At 35.8% G+C, this 18,714-nt stretch overlaps 1 protein-coding gene across 1 annotated transcript in view; it reads right to left on the bottom strand.

Moving 5' to 3' along the window:
• Positions 1 to 18,037, bottom strand: part of UBXN2B (UBX domain protein 2B) — a 34,163-nt gene extending 16,126 nt beyond the window's left edge. Inside the window, exons 1-2 of the mRNA XM_012790061.3 lie at positions 17,904 to 18,037; positions 5,888 to 5,991 (exon numbers count right to left, since the gene is read on the bottom strand). Coding sequence (XP_012645515.2) covers positions 5,888 to 5,991; positions 17,904 to 17,987 — 188 coding nt within the window. The 5' untranslated portion in view covers positions 17,988 to 18,037. The remainder of the gene's footprint in view (positions 1 to 5,887; positions 5,992 to 17,903) is intronic.
• Between the last annotated feature and the right edge of the window lie 677 nt (positions 18,038 to 18,714).

The following is an 18,714-nucleotide window of genomic DNA, read 5'->3' as shown; positions in this document are numbered from 1 at the left end:
TTATCATTATGAAATGTCTCCTCTTTAACTTTAGTAGTGCTTCTTGCCTTAAGGACTGTCTCATCTGATATTAGTATAGCTGTATCAGCATTCTTCTGGTTAGTGTTTGCATGGTATATCCTTTTCCTTCCAGTTTTTCTGTGTCCTTATATTTAACATTTACCTTTCATAAGCCACACAGAGTTGTTTATATTAATTCAACCTGCCAATCTGTCCTTTAAATAGATTTAGACCATTTATATTTAAGATGACTATTGCTAAATATATGTACATTTAGAATGTAATTTTGCTTTATGCTCCTTATTTTCTTCTTTTGTGCCCCCTGCTGAACTAGTCAAATAACTGTTATTTCCCTTGTTAGTTATACATTATTTTATTTTTCTTTTGGATACTATCCCAGAGATCACAACATATAATTTTCACTAATTAGAGTCTAATATAAATTAAGATACTTTTACCACTTCCAGATAATAAAGGACATTCAAAACATTTAAAATAAATTTAGTAGTAATATTAATAGCAAGTTTTTTATGGCTTTTGTGTGTGTGTGTGTGAGAGAGTGAAAGAGAGAGAGAGAGAGAGAGAGAGAGAGAGAGAGAGAGAGAGAGAGAGAGAGAGAGAGAGAGAGAGAGAGAGAGAGAGAGTCAGAGAGTCTTGCTTGGTTGCCCTGGCTAGAGTGCCGTGGTGTCATAATAGCTCGTGCAACCTCAAACTCCTGGGTTCAAGCAATCCTCTTGCCTCAGCCTCCTGAGTAGCTGGGACTACAGGCATGCACCACCACACCCAGCTAATTTTTTTGTTTTTAGTAGAGACAGGGTCTTGCCCTTGTGCAGGCTGGTCTCCAACTCCTGAGCTCATGCAATCCTCCCACCTCGGCCTCTCAGAGTGCTAGGATTACAGGCATGAGCCACTGCACCCGGCTGCAAGTAAAGTTAGAGGCATAAACATTATATGGTACAAATAGGCTAATTTTATACCTATTACTTGTTTATTTCTCTTATCTAGCTTCCTTGTTAGATTTTAAACTCTATGAAGTCAAAGATCACCATATTTTACATCTCTAGAATAACTGACACAACTGAAATTGATGAATGAATAAATTTATCCTTTATGGAGATATAATAGCTATTCTTTGTAGGCTGTTTAATCAATATTCATGAAAAAAGAAATATTAATACTTTTACTCAAATAAAGAAAAATATAGACAAAATTAAGCCATGGGACATACTCAAATTACTTTAAAACTTGTAATTCCATTTTTATCTGGACTTTTTTCTGTCTTAAGCTTCTGAAAGAGTGACATTTAAACTATCAAATTTTTTTACACTAGTAAAATTTTCAAAAACAGATTTTAATGTCTTATCAATTACTTCAATTTAGTAACAATGTGATTACTGTATCCATCCATTAAGTGAAAGTATTTCTATTTAGTGTTGATTCACATTGAACTACTCAGAATAGTATTAAGAATAAAAGAATCATTACTTCATATGAATTATTGAACACTACATTCTCCTTTGTCTATCTCTTTAACTCCTAATGATGAACCCAAAACTTAAACATAATTATCTGTACGTAGTGCCCATACTTCCCATGCACTTTCACCTTGTAGCGAGATTTTTGCTCCCATGTTGCTGCTGAATCTATTTTATTCAAAGGTTCTGAGTTACCTTCTTATCATCAAACCCAAAAGACTCTTCTCAGTTATTACTTACTTTCTGAAACATTTGATACTTTTAAACCTACCCTTCTTCTCCTATTCCTCACATCTATTTGAACTCTGTCTCTCCTGGACTTCGATGATACCAAAACTGTTATTTCTTTGCCCAGTGGAAACTAATAGCTCTCCCTCTATTTTACTCAGTTTTCTTTCTCCTTCTCTTGCAAAATTAAGTATGCCCATGTCCTTGACTCCCATTCTCTATTTAAACTCATTTGATCATCAAAATATTTATCCACTGTCAAAGATAACCTGTTGCATACAGATGATTCTCAACTAAATGTTTTCACCACACTCTTACTTAAGGCCCAGTGCTGAATTTAAAAGCACCTACTAGATTAGTATTACTTAAATCAAGTTTATCGACTCCAAAACTAAACCTGTGTTCTACACATGAACCCTTCATTAACAATCACATTATTTTTCTATATCCCAGACTAAAAGCCTTTAAGTTTTCTGTCTTTCCTATTCACTTACTTCCTATATCCATGTCATCAAGTTTCTATAATAAATTCCTTGAAAGTATCCTACGTCAATATCACCCATTCTCCTCCATTCATTAATACCACTTAAATCCAAGATTTTATTATCCCACTCCTTAGATTACCACAACTATTTTCTTCTTGGTTTCTTTGCCTCCTTATCCTGTTCTTCCCATAACAATTTTTTTTTCTTTCTTTTTTTTGAGACAGGGTCTCACTTTGTCACCCAGGCTAGAGTGCAGTGGCACAATCATAATTTACTCCAGCCTCAAACCCTTGGGCTCAAGCTATCCTTCCACTTCAGCCCTCCAAGTAGCTAGGACTACAAAAGTGTGTCACCATACCTGGCTGTTTTAATTTTTGTAGAGATAGGGTCTCACTGTGTTGCCCAGGCTGATCTTGGCCTCAAGCAATCCTCCTGCCTTGTCAATCTCCCAAGGTGTTAAGATCACATGAGTGAGCCACCATGCCCTACTATAATTTTATATGGTACTATCTGTCCTACTTTCCTACAAGGACAAAACGATAATAGCTAACATTTATCAAGGGGTGACTATATGCTCTTTTAGCCCTCATAACAAGGGTATTATCCCCATTTTTACAGGTGAGAAAATAAAAACAAGGAGTTTAAATAACTTGCCCACTGGCAAAACCTCTAGAAAAGACAGAAAAAAATACAAATGAGGTGTGTCTGTCTCTAGAGTCAAAGATTTTAGCACTATATTATAGTTTTATCATTAAATTTATCTTTAAAAACATACTGGCTTTCCACTGCCTTATACACAGGTATAATTTATCTCCTTGGCTTTTAAGGTTATATCCAGGACTGGCTACTTAATTTGTGGGGCCCAGGGAAAATGAAAATGTGAGTCCCCTTGTTCAAAATTTACTAAGAATTTTAAGATGGTGACAGCAAAACCTTAAACCAAGCATGAGGCTCTTCTAAGCATGGGGCACTGCGTGACAGCAAAGGTCACATCCCCGTGAAACCCTGCTGGCTGCACCTCCACCTATCCAACCTTATTGCCACTAAGCCACTAAAGTTTGGTGGGTTCATTTTCTGCTTCTTCTGGTCAATCTGATTATCTTCTTCTGTGTGCTTCATTGTTCTTGGAATTTTGTCCTTTATCATCTGTGCTTATCTAAATCTTAACAATCTTTTAAGGCCCAGGTAAGTACCAACTCTATGCTAAACATATATTTTATCTCATTTAATACTCAAAACAATACTTCTATTAATATATAATGACTTGTGGAGGACATTTAAGTTCTATGATACATAACCTTTAGTGGATGAATATGTTAAAACAGGCATCACACTATAGTCTTCTGAGGGTTTTTCTATAGGTTATGTACCTCCTTTTGTAAATTAACACAAATATCATACTGTTTAGAGTTTCACACAATGAAAATATCTTGGCTTAAAGTGACAATGGGAAGGTAACTGTTTTGATTTATAATGCTGCCCAAGGACCATGAAAATAAGCACTGTTTCCTAAACCAAACAAATCTGTAGAAGTACAATAAAACTGGGTTAATGTTGATATGGAATATGAAATCAAAGGAAGTGCATACTTAGTATTAGAAAATATCATACTTAGAAAAAAGACTGCTGATACTTTGCTACACCTTGTATTATAAGCAGGTTAAACACAGTTTGAGTCTCAATCAGTATCTTTTAAGGAAACTCATCTTTTTGGATATGTGCATAATTCTAGAGATCAAACGTGAGGCATAAAATCCTTTAAAAACTTGACTGTCAGATTACAAATACTAATGGCAACATCGTTTCAGGTAGCATAAAAGAGGAAAACCCTTCACTGAAATATCTTAGCAACCATATTTGAATAGCAAGGAAAATATTAATACATTAGTCTTATTGTAAGAACTCAAAACTTTAATTTGCTACATCAAGAGAAAATTAAGTCATTCAACATATGCTGAAACTGGAGAAACAATGGCCAAATAGTGAATGAATAAAACACATCAATATATACTAAGTACTTTCAAAAACTGGGAGAATATACAAATTAGGGAAGCAGTTAAAAAATATTTTATACATGTAAAAATAAGAATTATATATATTATAAACATATACACAAAAAATAAAAATTAAATGAAAGGATAAGATATTCAAACAGTGCCAAGATACCAACCTGCTGATTACAAAGGACAAACTGTACCTTACAATGGAGTGATGTGGTGGTCAGCAACTTAACCAAGTGAACATATCACCAATAGTGGAAAAACCTGAAATTATATGACTTTTGATGTCATATAATAAATAGACAATATCACTTATCTAGCATTCTTGACAAAAATGTTTAATACGAATCTAATCATGAGGAAATGATCTAGAATGTGGGACATTTTATAAGATATGTGGCTTACATTTTTCAAAAAAGTCAATGTAATAGATTATGTAGCTGAGCTAAAAACAACAAAAAGATGGGAAAAATGCTCTGGATTCAAAAATTTAAAACAAGAATAATCAAATGCAATGTGTGGTCCTTGGCTGGATCCTAAATCCAAAGAAAAGCCTATAAGAAATGTCTGAGTTACAGACTATATACTCAAGGACATTGGTAGAATTACTGTTAATTTTTTAAGGTATGCACCAAGGTTATAAAGAAGTGTGTGCTTATTCCTAGGAGATGCATGCTGAAGTATTTAGGGGTGAAGTGTCATGATGGCTACAATTTTCTTTCAAATGGTTGAGTGAAAGAGAGTGAGTGTGCATGAACGCAATGTTACAACATGTTAACAGTGGTCACAACATGTTAAGTGAAGCATATGCAGTATTTATTCACTCTACTAGTCTTTTAATTTTCTATGGATTTGAAAATTTATAAAGTAAAAAGTTGGGAGAAAAAATTATAAATACTATTTGTTTTTTTTTTCATTTAGATCCAGCAAGATATGTTAGTTTTATCTCCCTTACAGAAAGAGAGAATATGGAGTAGTGACAAAAAATAATTTCTGGTGAATTTTTCAAATTTTGGTAAATTACAGACTTTCTGAGAATGAGATACAATGGGAAAATTCAAGTTTCTTCCTAGGGATGAGATCTGCATACTAAAAATATGTTAATGAAAATATTCTTGGCAACATGAATACTCATGGCAATAAAATATACCTGGTTCTCATCTCTGAAATCTTCATGGTGGATTGTTTTTATAGTTTAGGGATTTTTAACAAAAGCAAATACTACCTTATTAGTCGAATCATCACCAGATGGAGGCAGAGACAGACTCCAGAAGTTATAGATTCTTAAATGGAGGACAAAAGACCTAGAAAGGTTCCATGGATGGACTTTAAGAAACACATGAACCCTTAAAAATCACAAAGTTGCACATGGATGTTGTTTTGGGAGGAGAGGGTCTATAGCTTTCATCAGGTTCTCAATGAGTCCTATGACTCAAAAAATATTAAAGAACCACTGTGCCCAAGAGCAAAATTATTCATGATATAATTTCATATGATGCCCACCAAAAAAAAATCAGGTATTTTAAGGTAAATTTTCCATACGTTTCTTTTAGCTTTCTGACTATAAAAGTTTCAGGAGTAGTACCTAAATAATATTTAAAAAAATTATAATTTTTTTAAAAATCTCCAAGGCCATTTAAAATAATTTGGGATTAGTGAACTGAAAAGAGTTACAATTTATTTTTAAAACAAAACTTACCGCTGAGGTGGTGTTCGTGGGCTCTTAAAGACTGCAGCTTTAGGTCTATCAGACTTGGAAGATTTGCATTTCACTTCATCTTCATATAATTCTGCCAATGCCAACTACATAAAAACAGGATTGTTACAAAGTATAACACTAGAAATAAACTCTTTCATACAATAATAAGTTATGAATAGAAAATTAACTTGAAATTGAGTGGTAAAGACTTTTCATGAAAAAATGAAGGCCCCTGCTTCTGATGACCCTTCCCAAAATTAACTTGTTGCATCTCCTATTTTATAGCACCCAAATGCCACATATATTAGAACAAATTTAAGTTATAATATTTATTTTTAATTAACTATTCAACAGTTTCAAAAATTGTATCAGGTTAACAAATCTTTTTCAAATCTGGACCTATATAACTCTCCTAAAATTTTTTTAAGAATTCTTGAAGATGTTTCACACCCATATCAGCTTCTTTAATTAGATCTCATAAAATAATTTCATTCAGCTGTTAAAGTTTTCAAAATCCAAGCACATAAAAAAATTTCAAAAATGTTCTGTTTAAAAGTCTCCCAGACATAAATTTCATCAAGTTTAGAAAAATAATTTTCTGAAAAATAGAATATATTACATGTATGGCTTATATATCACTTACAGAGCAATATTACCAAATTACACATTATAGATATATGGCTAAATATCTTCAAAATTAAATAAATAGAACTATATTTTTTCTTGAAATGGAATTTAAAAAAGTAATCCAAACATTTTAGAAATGTTTAAGTTATATTTTTTCTAATTTTTGAGATCTTTGGACAACAATTCAGAAACTTCCCTTAAGGCCCCTGTGGCTATTCGATTATATAATAACTGTCATGACCAGTGTTTAAACACTGCCTACATCACCCCCACCAGCAGTGGAGAGACAATCTGTGTGCCGGGAGAGGGAGACTCAAGTGATTATGGGACTTTCCATTGAAACCCAAGGCCCCCTTGTCACAGGGAAACACAGCACAGGGCAGAATTATGTTGCTGCCCATGGAGGAAGCATTCAGACTAGCGTGGCCTGAGAGAAATCTTGTGCTTCAAAACCCAAGTTCTGGCTAGCCCAACCACTGGCTGACAAAAAGCAGCCTGGAATAAATTCACAAGGCAGTCAGGCCACAAAGGCTGCAGTCCTTGGGCAATTTCTGCAACTGTGCTGGCTCTGAGCCAGTGGACTTGGGGTACACTTGACCCAGTGAGGCACCAGCAGTGGTAGCCAAGCCAGTGTCTGAGTCACTCCCCCTCACCCCCCAGCTACAGGCAGTGAAGCTCAGGGACTCTTCTTCCACTTGGGAAAGGACAGGGAAAAGTTCAGAGGACTTTGTTTTGCAACATGAGTACCAGATCAGCCACAGTAAAATAAAGTACCAAGTAGACTCCTGAAGCCCCTGAGTCCAGGCCTAGTTCCTGGATGGCATTTCTGGCTCTATCCTGGGCTAGAAGGAAACAAGCTGCCTTGAAGGGAAAGACCCAGTCCTGGCAAGATTCACCACGTGCTGACTAAAGAGCCCTTGGGCTTTGAATAAACATCAGAGGTATCCAGGCAACAGTTACCATAGGTTTTGGGTGAGACTGATATGGCTTCAGGTGTGAACTGGTGCTGGTGGCCATGAGGAATGCCCATGTTACTCCTCCCCCAACTTCAGCAGCCCAGCACAGAGGGTGAGAGACTTTGCCTGGTAATCCAGGGAACTTTCCTGTATCTTACTCAAGTTCACCAAGGCAGTACTACTAGGAGTCTGAAGAGTCATTACTAGGCCTGGGCCATCCCTAGTGTTGATACAACTGCAGTAACCAAAGACTTAGATCACAACACTCAGTCCCTTTGAATCCTAGAAAGCCTTCTTAAGAGGCATGAGATTAAACAAGGTCAGACTACAAAGATTAAAATAAATACCTAACTCTTCTATGCCCAGACACTGATGAACATCCACAAGCATCAAGGACACCCAGGAAAACATGACCTCACTAAACACTCTACATAAGGTACCAGTGACCAATCCTGGAGCAATGGAGATATATGACCTTCTCAGACAAAGAATTCAAAATAGCTGTCCTAATGATGCTCAGTGAACTTCAAGATAACACAGAGAAGGAATTCAGAAGCCTTAATGAAGAGATTGAAATAATTTTAAAAAATCCAGCAGAAATTTTGGAGCTGAAGAATTTAACTGACAAACTGAGAAATGCATCAGAATCTTTCAACAGCAGAACTGAGCAAAAAAAGAAAGAATTAGTGATCCTGAAGACAGGCTATTTGGAAATACACAGTCAGAAGACAAAAAAATAAAATAAAATAAAAAGAATAAAGCATGCCCACAAGATCTAGAAAATAGCCTCAAAAAGGCAAATCTAACAGTTATTGGCCTTAAAGAGGAGAGAGAGAGAGAATGAGGTAGAAAGTTTATTCAAAGAAATAATAAGAGAACTTTCTAAACCTAGAGAAAGAGATCAACATTCAGGTACAAGAACGTCATAGAACACCAAGCAAATTTAATCCAAACAAGACTACTCCAAGGCATTTAATAATCAAGCTCCCAAAGGTCATGGACAAAGAAAAGGTCCTAAGGGAAGTAAGAAAAAAGAAAAAAAACAACATATAAAGGAGCTCCAATATGTACGGCAGCAGATTTCCCAGTGGAAACCTTATAGACCAGGAGAGGGTGGTACAGCATATTCAAAGTGATGGAGGAAAAAAACGCTAGGATATTATATCCTGCAAAAATATCCCTCAAACATGAAGTAGAAATAGTTTCCCAGACAAACAAAAGCTGAGGGATTTCATCAACACCAGACCTATCCTACAAGAATGCTAAAAGGAGTTCTTCAATCTGAAAAGAAAGGACACTAATGAATGATAAGAAATCACCTGAAGTATACAATTAACTGGTAATAGTAAGTACACAAATACATGCTATTCTCTTGTTGTGATTGTGATACATAAATCACTTATATCTTGAGTAGGAAGACTAAAAGACAAACCTATCAAAAATAACTATGACTACTTTTTGAAAGATAGTATAAAAAGATATGGATGGCAACAATAAAAAGTTAAAAAGCCGTGGGAGATGGAGTTTCAGGGTAGAATTCCTGTTACATTTTCTTTGTACTTGTTTGTAAGCAGAATTGTCATATGTTTAAAATAATTTTTTTTTTTTTTGAGAAAGAGTCTTGCTCCATCCATCACCCCAGCTAGAGTGCAGTGGCATAATCATAGCTCACTACAACCTCAAAATCCTGGGTTCAACCCACCCTCCTGTGTCAGCCTCCCAAGTAGCTGGGATTACAGGTGTGTGCAATCATGTCTGGCTAGTTTTTCTACTTTTTGTGGAGACGGGGTCTTGCTCTTGCTCAGGCTGGTCTCTCAAACTCCTGACCTGAAGTGATCCTCCTGCCTCAGCCTCCCAGAGTGCTAGGATTACAGGCATAAGCCACTGCACCCAGTCTGGTTTTATTTTTTGCAAGCCTCATTGTAACCTCAAATCAAAAAAACCTACAACAGACACACATACACACATCACACACACAAAAGAAATGAAAACACACTACTAGAAAAAAATCACTTTAAACAAAAGAAGAAGAAGAAAGAAAGAGAGGACCACAAAACAACTAGAAATGAAATAACAACATGGCAGTAGTAAGTTCTCACCTACCAATAACAACATTGAATGTTAATGGACTAAAGTCTCTAATCAAAAGACACAGAGCGGTTGAATGGATAAAAAAACAAGAGCCAACAATATGTTGTTTGCATGAAACATATTTCACCTATAAAGACACATAAGACTGAAAATGAAGGGGTGGAAAAAGATACTCCATGCAAATAGAAACCAAAAAAGAGCAGAAGTAGCTATACTTCTATCAGATAAAATAGATTTCAAGACAAAAACTGTAAAAAAAAAAAAAAAGACAAAGAAGGTTATTATAATAATATAATGATAAAGGGGTCAATTCAGCAAGAAGATATAACAATTCTAAATATATATGCATCCAACACTGGAGCACCCAGAGATATACAGCAAATATCAGAGCTAAAGAGACAGATAGACCGCAACACATTAATCACTGGAGATCTCAACAGTCCACTTTTAGCACTGGACAGATCATCCAGACAGAAAATCAACAATGAAACATTGGCCTTAACCTGCACCACATATGAAATGGACTTAATAGATATTTACAGAATAGTTCATCCAACAGCTACAGAATACACATTCTTCTCTTCAGCTCATGGATCATTCTCAAGGATAGATCACATATTAGAACGCAAAACAAATCTTAAAAAATTAAAAACAAATTGAAGTCATACCAAATATTTTCTCTAAGCACAAGAGAATAAAGCTAAAAATCCATAACAAGAGAAGCATTGAAAAATAAACAAATACATGGAAATTAAACAATATGTCCCTGTATGACCAGTGGGTCAATAAAGAGATGAAGAAGGAAATTTAAAAATTCCTCAAGACAAATGAAAACACAACATATCAAAACCTATGGGATACAGAAAAAGCAGTAATAAGAGGAAAGTTTACAATAACAGGTGCCTACATCAAAAAAGTAGAAAAGCTACAAATAAACAACATAATGATGTATCTCAAAGAACTAGAAAAACATGAGCAAAACAAACCCAAAATTAGTAGGAAGAAAAATAATAAGAGCAGAAATAAATTGAAACACAAAAAAATACAAAAGATCAATGAAATAAAGTTGCTTTTTTGAAAAGTTAAACAAAATTGACACATCTTTAGCCAGAAAAAAAGAGAGAAGACCCAAATAAATAAAATCAGAGATGAAAAAAGAGACATTACAACTGATGCTGTAGAAATCCAAAGGTTCATTAGAAACTACTATGAGCAACTTTCCTATAAGAAATGGATAAATTCCTAGACACATACAACCTACCAAGACTGAAAACCAAGAAGAAATCTGAACAAACCAATAACAAGTAATGAAATAGAAGCAGTAAGAAAAAGTCTCTCATTGAAGAAAAGCCCAATGGCTTTTATAGTTTTATAGGACCCAATGGCTTAACTGATGAATCCTACCAAGCATTGAAAGAAGAACTAATACCAATCCTACTTAAACTATTCTAAAAAATCAAGGAGGAGGGAATACTCACAAACTTATTCTATGAGGCCTGTATCATCCTGATACCAAAACAAAAGAGACAACAAAAAAAAGAAACCATAGGCCACTATCTCTGATGAATATAGATGCAAAAATCCTCAACAAAATACTAGCAAACTGAATTTAGCAACACGTTAAAAAGAGTACTCATCATGATCAAGTGGGATTCATCCTAGGTATGCAAGGATGGTTCAACACATGCAAATCAATCAATGTGATACATCATATTAACAGAATGAAGGACAAGAACCATATGATCATTTCAATTGATGCTGAAAAAGCATTCGATAAAATTAATCATCCCTTCGTGATAAAAACTCTAACAGGATAAAAGCCATATATGACAGACTCATAGCTAGTGTGATACTGAATGGAGAAAAACCGAACAAAAGCTTTTCTTCTAAGATCCAGAATGAGACAAGGATCCATGTTCTCACCACTGTTATGCAACATCGTACTGGAAATTCTAGCTAGAGCAAACAGACAAGAGAAAGAAAGAAAGGGCATCCGAAATGGGAAGGAAGATGTCAAATTACCCTTGTTTGCAGATGATATGATCTTATATTTACAGAAATCTAAAGGCTCCACCCAAAAATTATTAGAATAAACAAATTTTAGTGAAGTTGCAGGACAAAAAACCAACATACAAATATCAGTAGCATTTCCGTATGTCAACAGCAAATAATCTAAAAAAGAAATCAAGAAAGTAACTCCATTTACAATAGCTAAAAAAATTTTTTAAAAATACCTAGGAATAAACTTAACCAAATGAAAGATCTCTATAATGAAAACTATAAAACACTGATGAAAGAAATCAAAGAGGATATCAAAAAAAAAAGGGAACGATACCCCATGCTCATAGATCGGAAGAATCAATATTGTTAAAAATGTCCACACTACTCAAAGCAATCTACAGATTCAATGCAATCACCATCAAAATACTAAGGACATTCCTCACAGAAACAGAAAAAAAAATCCTAAAATTTATACGGAACCATAAAAGACCCAGAATAGCCAAAGCCATCCTGAGTAAAAAGAACAAAACTGAAGAAATCACATTACTTGATTTCAAATTATACCACTGATCTGTAGTAACCAAAACAACATGGTACTGGCAAAAAAACAGACACATATACCAATGGAACAGAATAGAGAACCCAGACATAAATCCACACATCTACAGTGAACTTATCTTTGACAAAGATGCTAAGAATATACAATGGGGAAAGGACAGTCTCTTCAATAAATGGTTCTGGGAAAACTGAATATCCATATATAGAAGAATGAAATTGGACCCTTATCACTTGCCATATACAAAAGTCAAACAAAATGGAATAAAGACTAAATCTAAGACCTGAAACTATGAAACTACTAAAAGAAAACACTGGAGAAATGCTTCAGGATATTGGTCCAGCTAAGGACCCCTTAGTAATACCCCCAAAACACAGGCATCCAGAGTAAAATTGGACAAATGAAATCCCATCAAGCTAAAAAGGTACTGTACAACAAAGGAAATAACCAACAAAGTGAAGAGACAACCCACAGAATGGGAGAAAAACTATCTATCTGACAAAGGATTAATAACCAGGATGTATAAGGAGTTCTAACAACTCAAAAGGAAAAAAATCAAATATTCTGATTAAAAACAGGTGAAGGATCTCAATAGACCTTTCTCAAAAAAAGACAAATGGCCAACAGATATATGAAAAAATGCTCAACATCATTAGTCATCAGAGAAATGCAAAGCAAAACTACAATGAGATAGCATCATCCCCAGTAAAAATGGCTTTTATCAAAAAGACAGGCAATAATGAATGCTGGCAAGAATGTAGAGAAAGGGGAACCATCATACACTGTTGGTGGGAATGTATATAAGTTAGTGCAACTACTATGGAGAACAGTATGGAGGTTCCTCAGAAACTCAAAATAGAATTACCATATGATTCAGCAATCCTACTGCTTGGTATATATCCCAAAGAGCAGAAATCGGTACATCAAAAAGATATCTGCATTCTCATGTATACTGCAGCACTATTCACAATAGCCAGGATTTGAAATCAACCTAAGTATCCATCAATAGATGAATGGATAAAGAAAGTGTGGTACATATAATATATGCAGTGGAATATTATATAGCCACAAAAAAAATGAAATCTTGCCATTTGCAAATACATTGATGGAACTGCAGAACATTATGTAAAGTGAAATAAGGCAAGCACAGAAAGACAAATTTCACTTTTTCTCACTCACATGTGGGAGCTAATGTTACAATCAATTGATCTCATGGAGACAGAGAGTAGAATGACAGTTACCAGGGGCTGGGAAAGTTGGGTGGGGAGGTGAAGAAGGGATAAAGTGGGGATGGTTAATTGGTGCAAAAACAGAGAGTGAGACATAATGTGCAGTATTTGATAGCAAAATAAAGTGACTATAATCAACAAGTTAGGGTATACTTAAAAATAACTAAAACAGTGAAATCAGAATATTCTTAACACAAAGAAATGATAAATGCCTGAGGTAACTGACACCCCAATTACCCTGATTTGATTAATTCACATTGTATGCCTGTATCAAAACATCACATGTACCCTATAAAGATATATATCTATTATGCACCTATAAATAAAAAGAAAATAAACTGAAAACTGCAAAAAAAAAAAAAAAGATAAAATAATGCACATAAAGCACAATGCCTGTGTTCCACCACTAGAATATCCTATTAAATGTTTAGCAATGATTGTATCAGTCTTTCATTTTCCCAAGATTTCTTTTCTTCCTTCAGTGTTCTGTATATCTCCTTATGGTCCTTTATTACTCCATCTCAAGCAAACCTAACCAAACCAAAGTCAGAGTCAGCAGAAGAGGAAGAGATTGGGGAGAGAGAAGGGAGAGACAGTCTGACTTTTGGTCTGGAGTTTTCATAAACTTTACCTCCCTAAAACCTCTTCAAAATAGCATTCTTTAATGGATTTCCTCCTGAGCCAATTATATTATTTCAGCCCTATGAATTACTTTTACATTATTCCCAGTCTCATCAATGAAAATGTTATCTATATTTCAAAGAGCCATCTCAGCCATCCTTTACAAACCTTTTCAAATTTTCCTAAATATCTTTCTCTTCTAAAGACTCATAGCATGTGCTATCCCTCAATGACATTTATATTAAGCATTATATTGTTATTACTTGTGTACATTTTTGCTATTTTATCTGCTATACATTTTAAGTTTCCAAAATTGTTTGTAATATAGTACTTAATAGGCAATAAATTCCTGTATAATTACAGATAATATGAATCATAAACACATAGATGGATTTTTACATTGAGATTATGTTTGCTGTAGTTTGTACCTTGTTTTTAAAGAAGATTTGAATAAATCCTTCCAATCAAATAATTTTCTTCTGTAAAACAAATAAATAAAGCAAATGCCTTTTCCATGGTAGAGCATATGCTAACAAAACAATAATACAGGGGAAATGATATTAGAATAGGGAGTTACCTGGCTGAGAGATCCTAGTTATTAACAATACATCATTAGCTTATAAGAAGGGTGATGTTTAGATGCCATGTTGCATCATATAATATAGGCATATTAATATTATAAAGAATATATATTATAAAGAAATTTAATTTATATTGTTTAACATAGCAGATGACACCACACCAAAAGAGGAAATGATAATTTAAATTGCTAAAAATTAATTGAAGTACTGGTCAAAACTAATAGAATAGCAACAAAATCTTGAAATGTAATTAAGATGTTTCAATAATACAGAGATAATAAAGTATGATAAATACAGTATTGATAATCTCCTCTGGAATTTGTAATGTGAAAAACTTGAACATGAAAGGAAAGTGAGAAAATCAAGTACACAGCAAAAGTACTGGAATTCTCAGCCTTGGAGTGAAAAATTCTAGAAGCCATAATAAAGGTTTATCAGAGAGAATAGCAACATCAACATCACCTGTGAGCCTGTAAGAACTATATATGCTCAAACCCCCTTTAGACCTAATGAATTAATTAGACTCAGGGTGAGGCCCAGCAATCTCTGCTTTAACAAGCCTGCCAGGTGATTCTGATGCACACTAAAGTTGAGAACCAATGATATGGAATATATTCCATTATATATATCATTGAGAACCAATGATATTCAAAGGATTAGGATACTGTGGCAACACAGCTTCAGACATTCTTATTTTCTCACTTATAGTATCCACTATCAAGCCCATCCTATCAAGTCCAATCCTAACCCCTAATAAGTATTGAAGTTATCCCCTCCCCATTCCAACCTATATGGAAACAGAATTAAGAACAGAAATCTTTTTTTTTTTTTTTTTTTTGACATTCTGGAAGAAAACTGGGGCACAGTATACAATATGTTACTTAACCAACTGTTAAAACCCATGTATGTGGGTGGACTGAAGGACACTAGAAGTGACAAAAGTCTTTGACAATGCAGAAATGCTATTGAACACTGAGGTGGTTTTTAGGCTTTGTCTTGTCACTAAAAATCCTACTCTTAACTTTCCCACTGGCCATTTCCCAATTTGGGGAGATGAAGGGAACCAAGAACAGTTCTTGATTTGATATTCAGATGAGATTCCCAAGTTTGCAGTTTGCAAATTGGAGGCTCCCAGTGCTGAGGGGCCTTTTGGAAAACAACTATGTAGCTTTCCTGTGTTGGACTTGGAACATTCCCTCTTGATTCAGATGCCAACAAACTCCACACCGCATGTAGCTAAGATATATTTATTTAGGGGTACTTTTCTTTGTTCCAATTAGTACATCGCCCTTTTCCTCACCATGAAAGACTCCTAGAGCAAGCTCTTGGGGAAGAAGTATCTACTGAAAACTGCACTGAGTAACTCGTAAGCATGTCTAGATTAAACAATAACAAGATAATCTATAAACAATATCCAAGAAACCATTTGGGGAGAACATCATTATCAATTCTTTAAACCTTTGATACATACTTTATTTCTTGATATGTCATCATTTTGGTTGTTTTCAAGTTTCTTTGCAAGTTCTTCACATTCATATTAAATTCTAAAGGAAAGATTACCAATACTTACACACTGTATTTGATATACCAAATTATACTCATAAAGAAATCAGTTATCTTCCTACTGACCTACCTATAAGTACATAGATTAAAAAGAAATCCCTATCTTCTAATTAATAATGGAAACTAAGGCATTCTCAATTAGCAACACCTACCAGCATATCTCCAACCATTAATCATACATAGATCCACTGGATTGTCTATAAACAATTTTCCAGTATCAGGTGATCATTAACCAAACTATTCTCACTTTCCACATAAAAAGAAGAAACGGATTTAAATTAGGGAAAGGATATTAAGTTACACAGTCTGTATTAACTTTAATGGTATTAGAATGGACTAAAACCAGTGAAAGTTACAGCATGTCTTTCCTTTAAGGGAAAAGAAACCAAATACTTGCCAAGGGAATACTGAGCCAGGATAATATGGAAATTGGGCATAGGGCCTTTACAGACATTATTTAATCCTTACACCCCTACCACTATCTATCACCCTCAGTTTACAAATGAAGATGCTGAGGTTCAAAAAGGTTAAAATATTTCTAAGTTCACACAACTACTAATGGCAGGACCAAGAAGCAAACCAAAGTTGTTCTGACCACTAAATTCATTTTTCCCCAACACCCCTCACTGCCTCTTAGTAATGTTGGTCTACAGTAGAAAAGATGAGGTGATAATAGGTTCCTATTTCTTGATTCTGTTTACTACTACTGGATTGACTATAGGCACTGGAACTATTCTATATTGATCTCACTGCCTAACCTTACACTGATCTCTCCATTCTCCAAATTCTGTATTTTATGTATTGCCTTATTTTGGCACCCAATTATACCCCATCTTAAAAAGTTATGCTAAATGATTCATATCTATATCTCAAAACCAAAATAAACAAAAAACTCTGTAGGTTTCCAAAAGGTAGAAAGGCCTTTTACACTTCTATAGCCTTGATCAGTGTCCAGCACCAACTGTGTATTTGATGTGCTATTTATCTCTGCGTTCCCCAGAGCTGAAAGTTATGTTATACAGCAGGTGGTCAATTTATGTTTGCTCACGTAAACGAATGAAAGTGTGGCCATAAAGTAATACACAACTGTTCTACCAAGGTTTAAGGATTCAAGCTCATTCATTTTTAACTGTAGCTTCTTACAGATGTTTATGTGTTGAATTTTATCAATGATCTTACAAGGTGACAGAAAAAGTCTAAAATGAGCAAAGTGGTGTTAGCATCTAATAAAAGAGGATTTGGTGCACTCGTATTTAACAAAGTAAGTGTCCTATAACGTTACAAAGTCTTATTTACCCGTTTCTTACGTGCAATGTTGTATCGCTTTAGCTCACCTCTTTAAAAGAGAAAAGCTACTTAATAAAAAGTATCTTTTTGTATCTAAGTAACCAAGTCAGCATTCAAGACAAAAGAACTAGCACACGTGACACTACTTTTTAAGAGATTGCCTACTTTACTATGGCCACAGTGAAGCTTCCTTCTGTAGTCTCGTGAAGGAAGCATTAACCAGTGAACAACCCAACTGACCCCGAAAAATGCCATGCTAAATGAACAGTTGCTTTTTGCAGCCCACAGAGGGTGAAGTACAAACGAGGCACCGACTGTAGAGACTCAGGCACTAGTTTCCACGACCACCACCGCGCGATGCGCCCACTGGAGAGCCGCGGAGGCAGAGTCACAATTCCGCCCCCAGACAGGGGCCAGGAAGGACTTAGCCGAGGCCAGAGGCGACCTCCGACTCGCGCCCCAGGGCGCTCTTTGTCGCGCTCCTCCCTTGGCAGCTGGCCGCACCTGCAAATCCCGTGCACTCGGGGGCCGCGGCACCGAAGACCTTCTCTCCTGCTCGCCAGGCTCGGCGCCGCCGCCCTCCGCCATCTTCCGCCCGCTAGCGGCGCCTGCCGGGGACTCGCTTCCTGCCACTTCCGGGTCGGTTGCCCGGCAACCGTGGGAAGGGCGGAGCTGCGCGAGGTGCATGCGCGTTCTCGCTCCCCCAGCCCGCGACGTCTCCCCGCCCCAGGTTCCGGCTCGAACTCGTCGCCAGTTTCCTTTTTCTGTTTAAAGGAAGTTGGCCCAGAGAATTTCTCTGCAGGGAAATCTACTACTTCTGCTTGTTTGACGGCGCTGTAGGCGGCGCTAGAGGGCAACATTGACTTGCAGGTTCATTTAACCAACAATGAAAACGTCCTCGGAATGTTTTAAATGATGAAAATTGTAACCTCCCTTTCTAGCCTTGGTCAGATTCTCTCATGTTTCCTATCAAGGACTGGCTGGTACAGCGCCCCCACAGCACGAATTGGTATTGAGGGCTCAATGCAGGCAGAGCTGGAGACAGTTAAGCCCTCTTGCATTCAACTGTGATTGATTGAAATTCTGTCTTATCCCAGGCACTTTTATGCCCCAGAAATACAAAGGCAAAAAGAAATAGTCCTGGTCATTATGAAACTCACAATCTAGTGGAGGAAAAGAGATGTAAATGGATGATAAAATGCAATTTGCAGTAGAGGGTTCACAGAAGTGTTGTAAATGCACTTGAAAAACAGGTGCAAGAAGAGCACTCTGACCTATTATTTTCTTCCTGTTAACGGAAAAACTCCAAACTCTG

This window comes from Microcebus murinus, chromosome 7 (genome assembly GCF_040939455.1).
Source record: "Microcebus murinus isolate Inina chromosome 7, M.murinus_Inina_mat1.0, whole genome shotgun sequence".
NCBI classification, from domain to species: domain Eukaryota; kingdom Metazoa; phylum Chordata; class Mammalia; order Primates; family Cheirogaleidae; genus Microcebus; species Microcebus murinus.
Note: the sequence above shows the minus strand (reverse complement) of the source record. Positions and strands in the feature narration are given on the sequence as shown.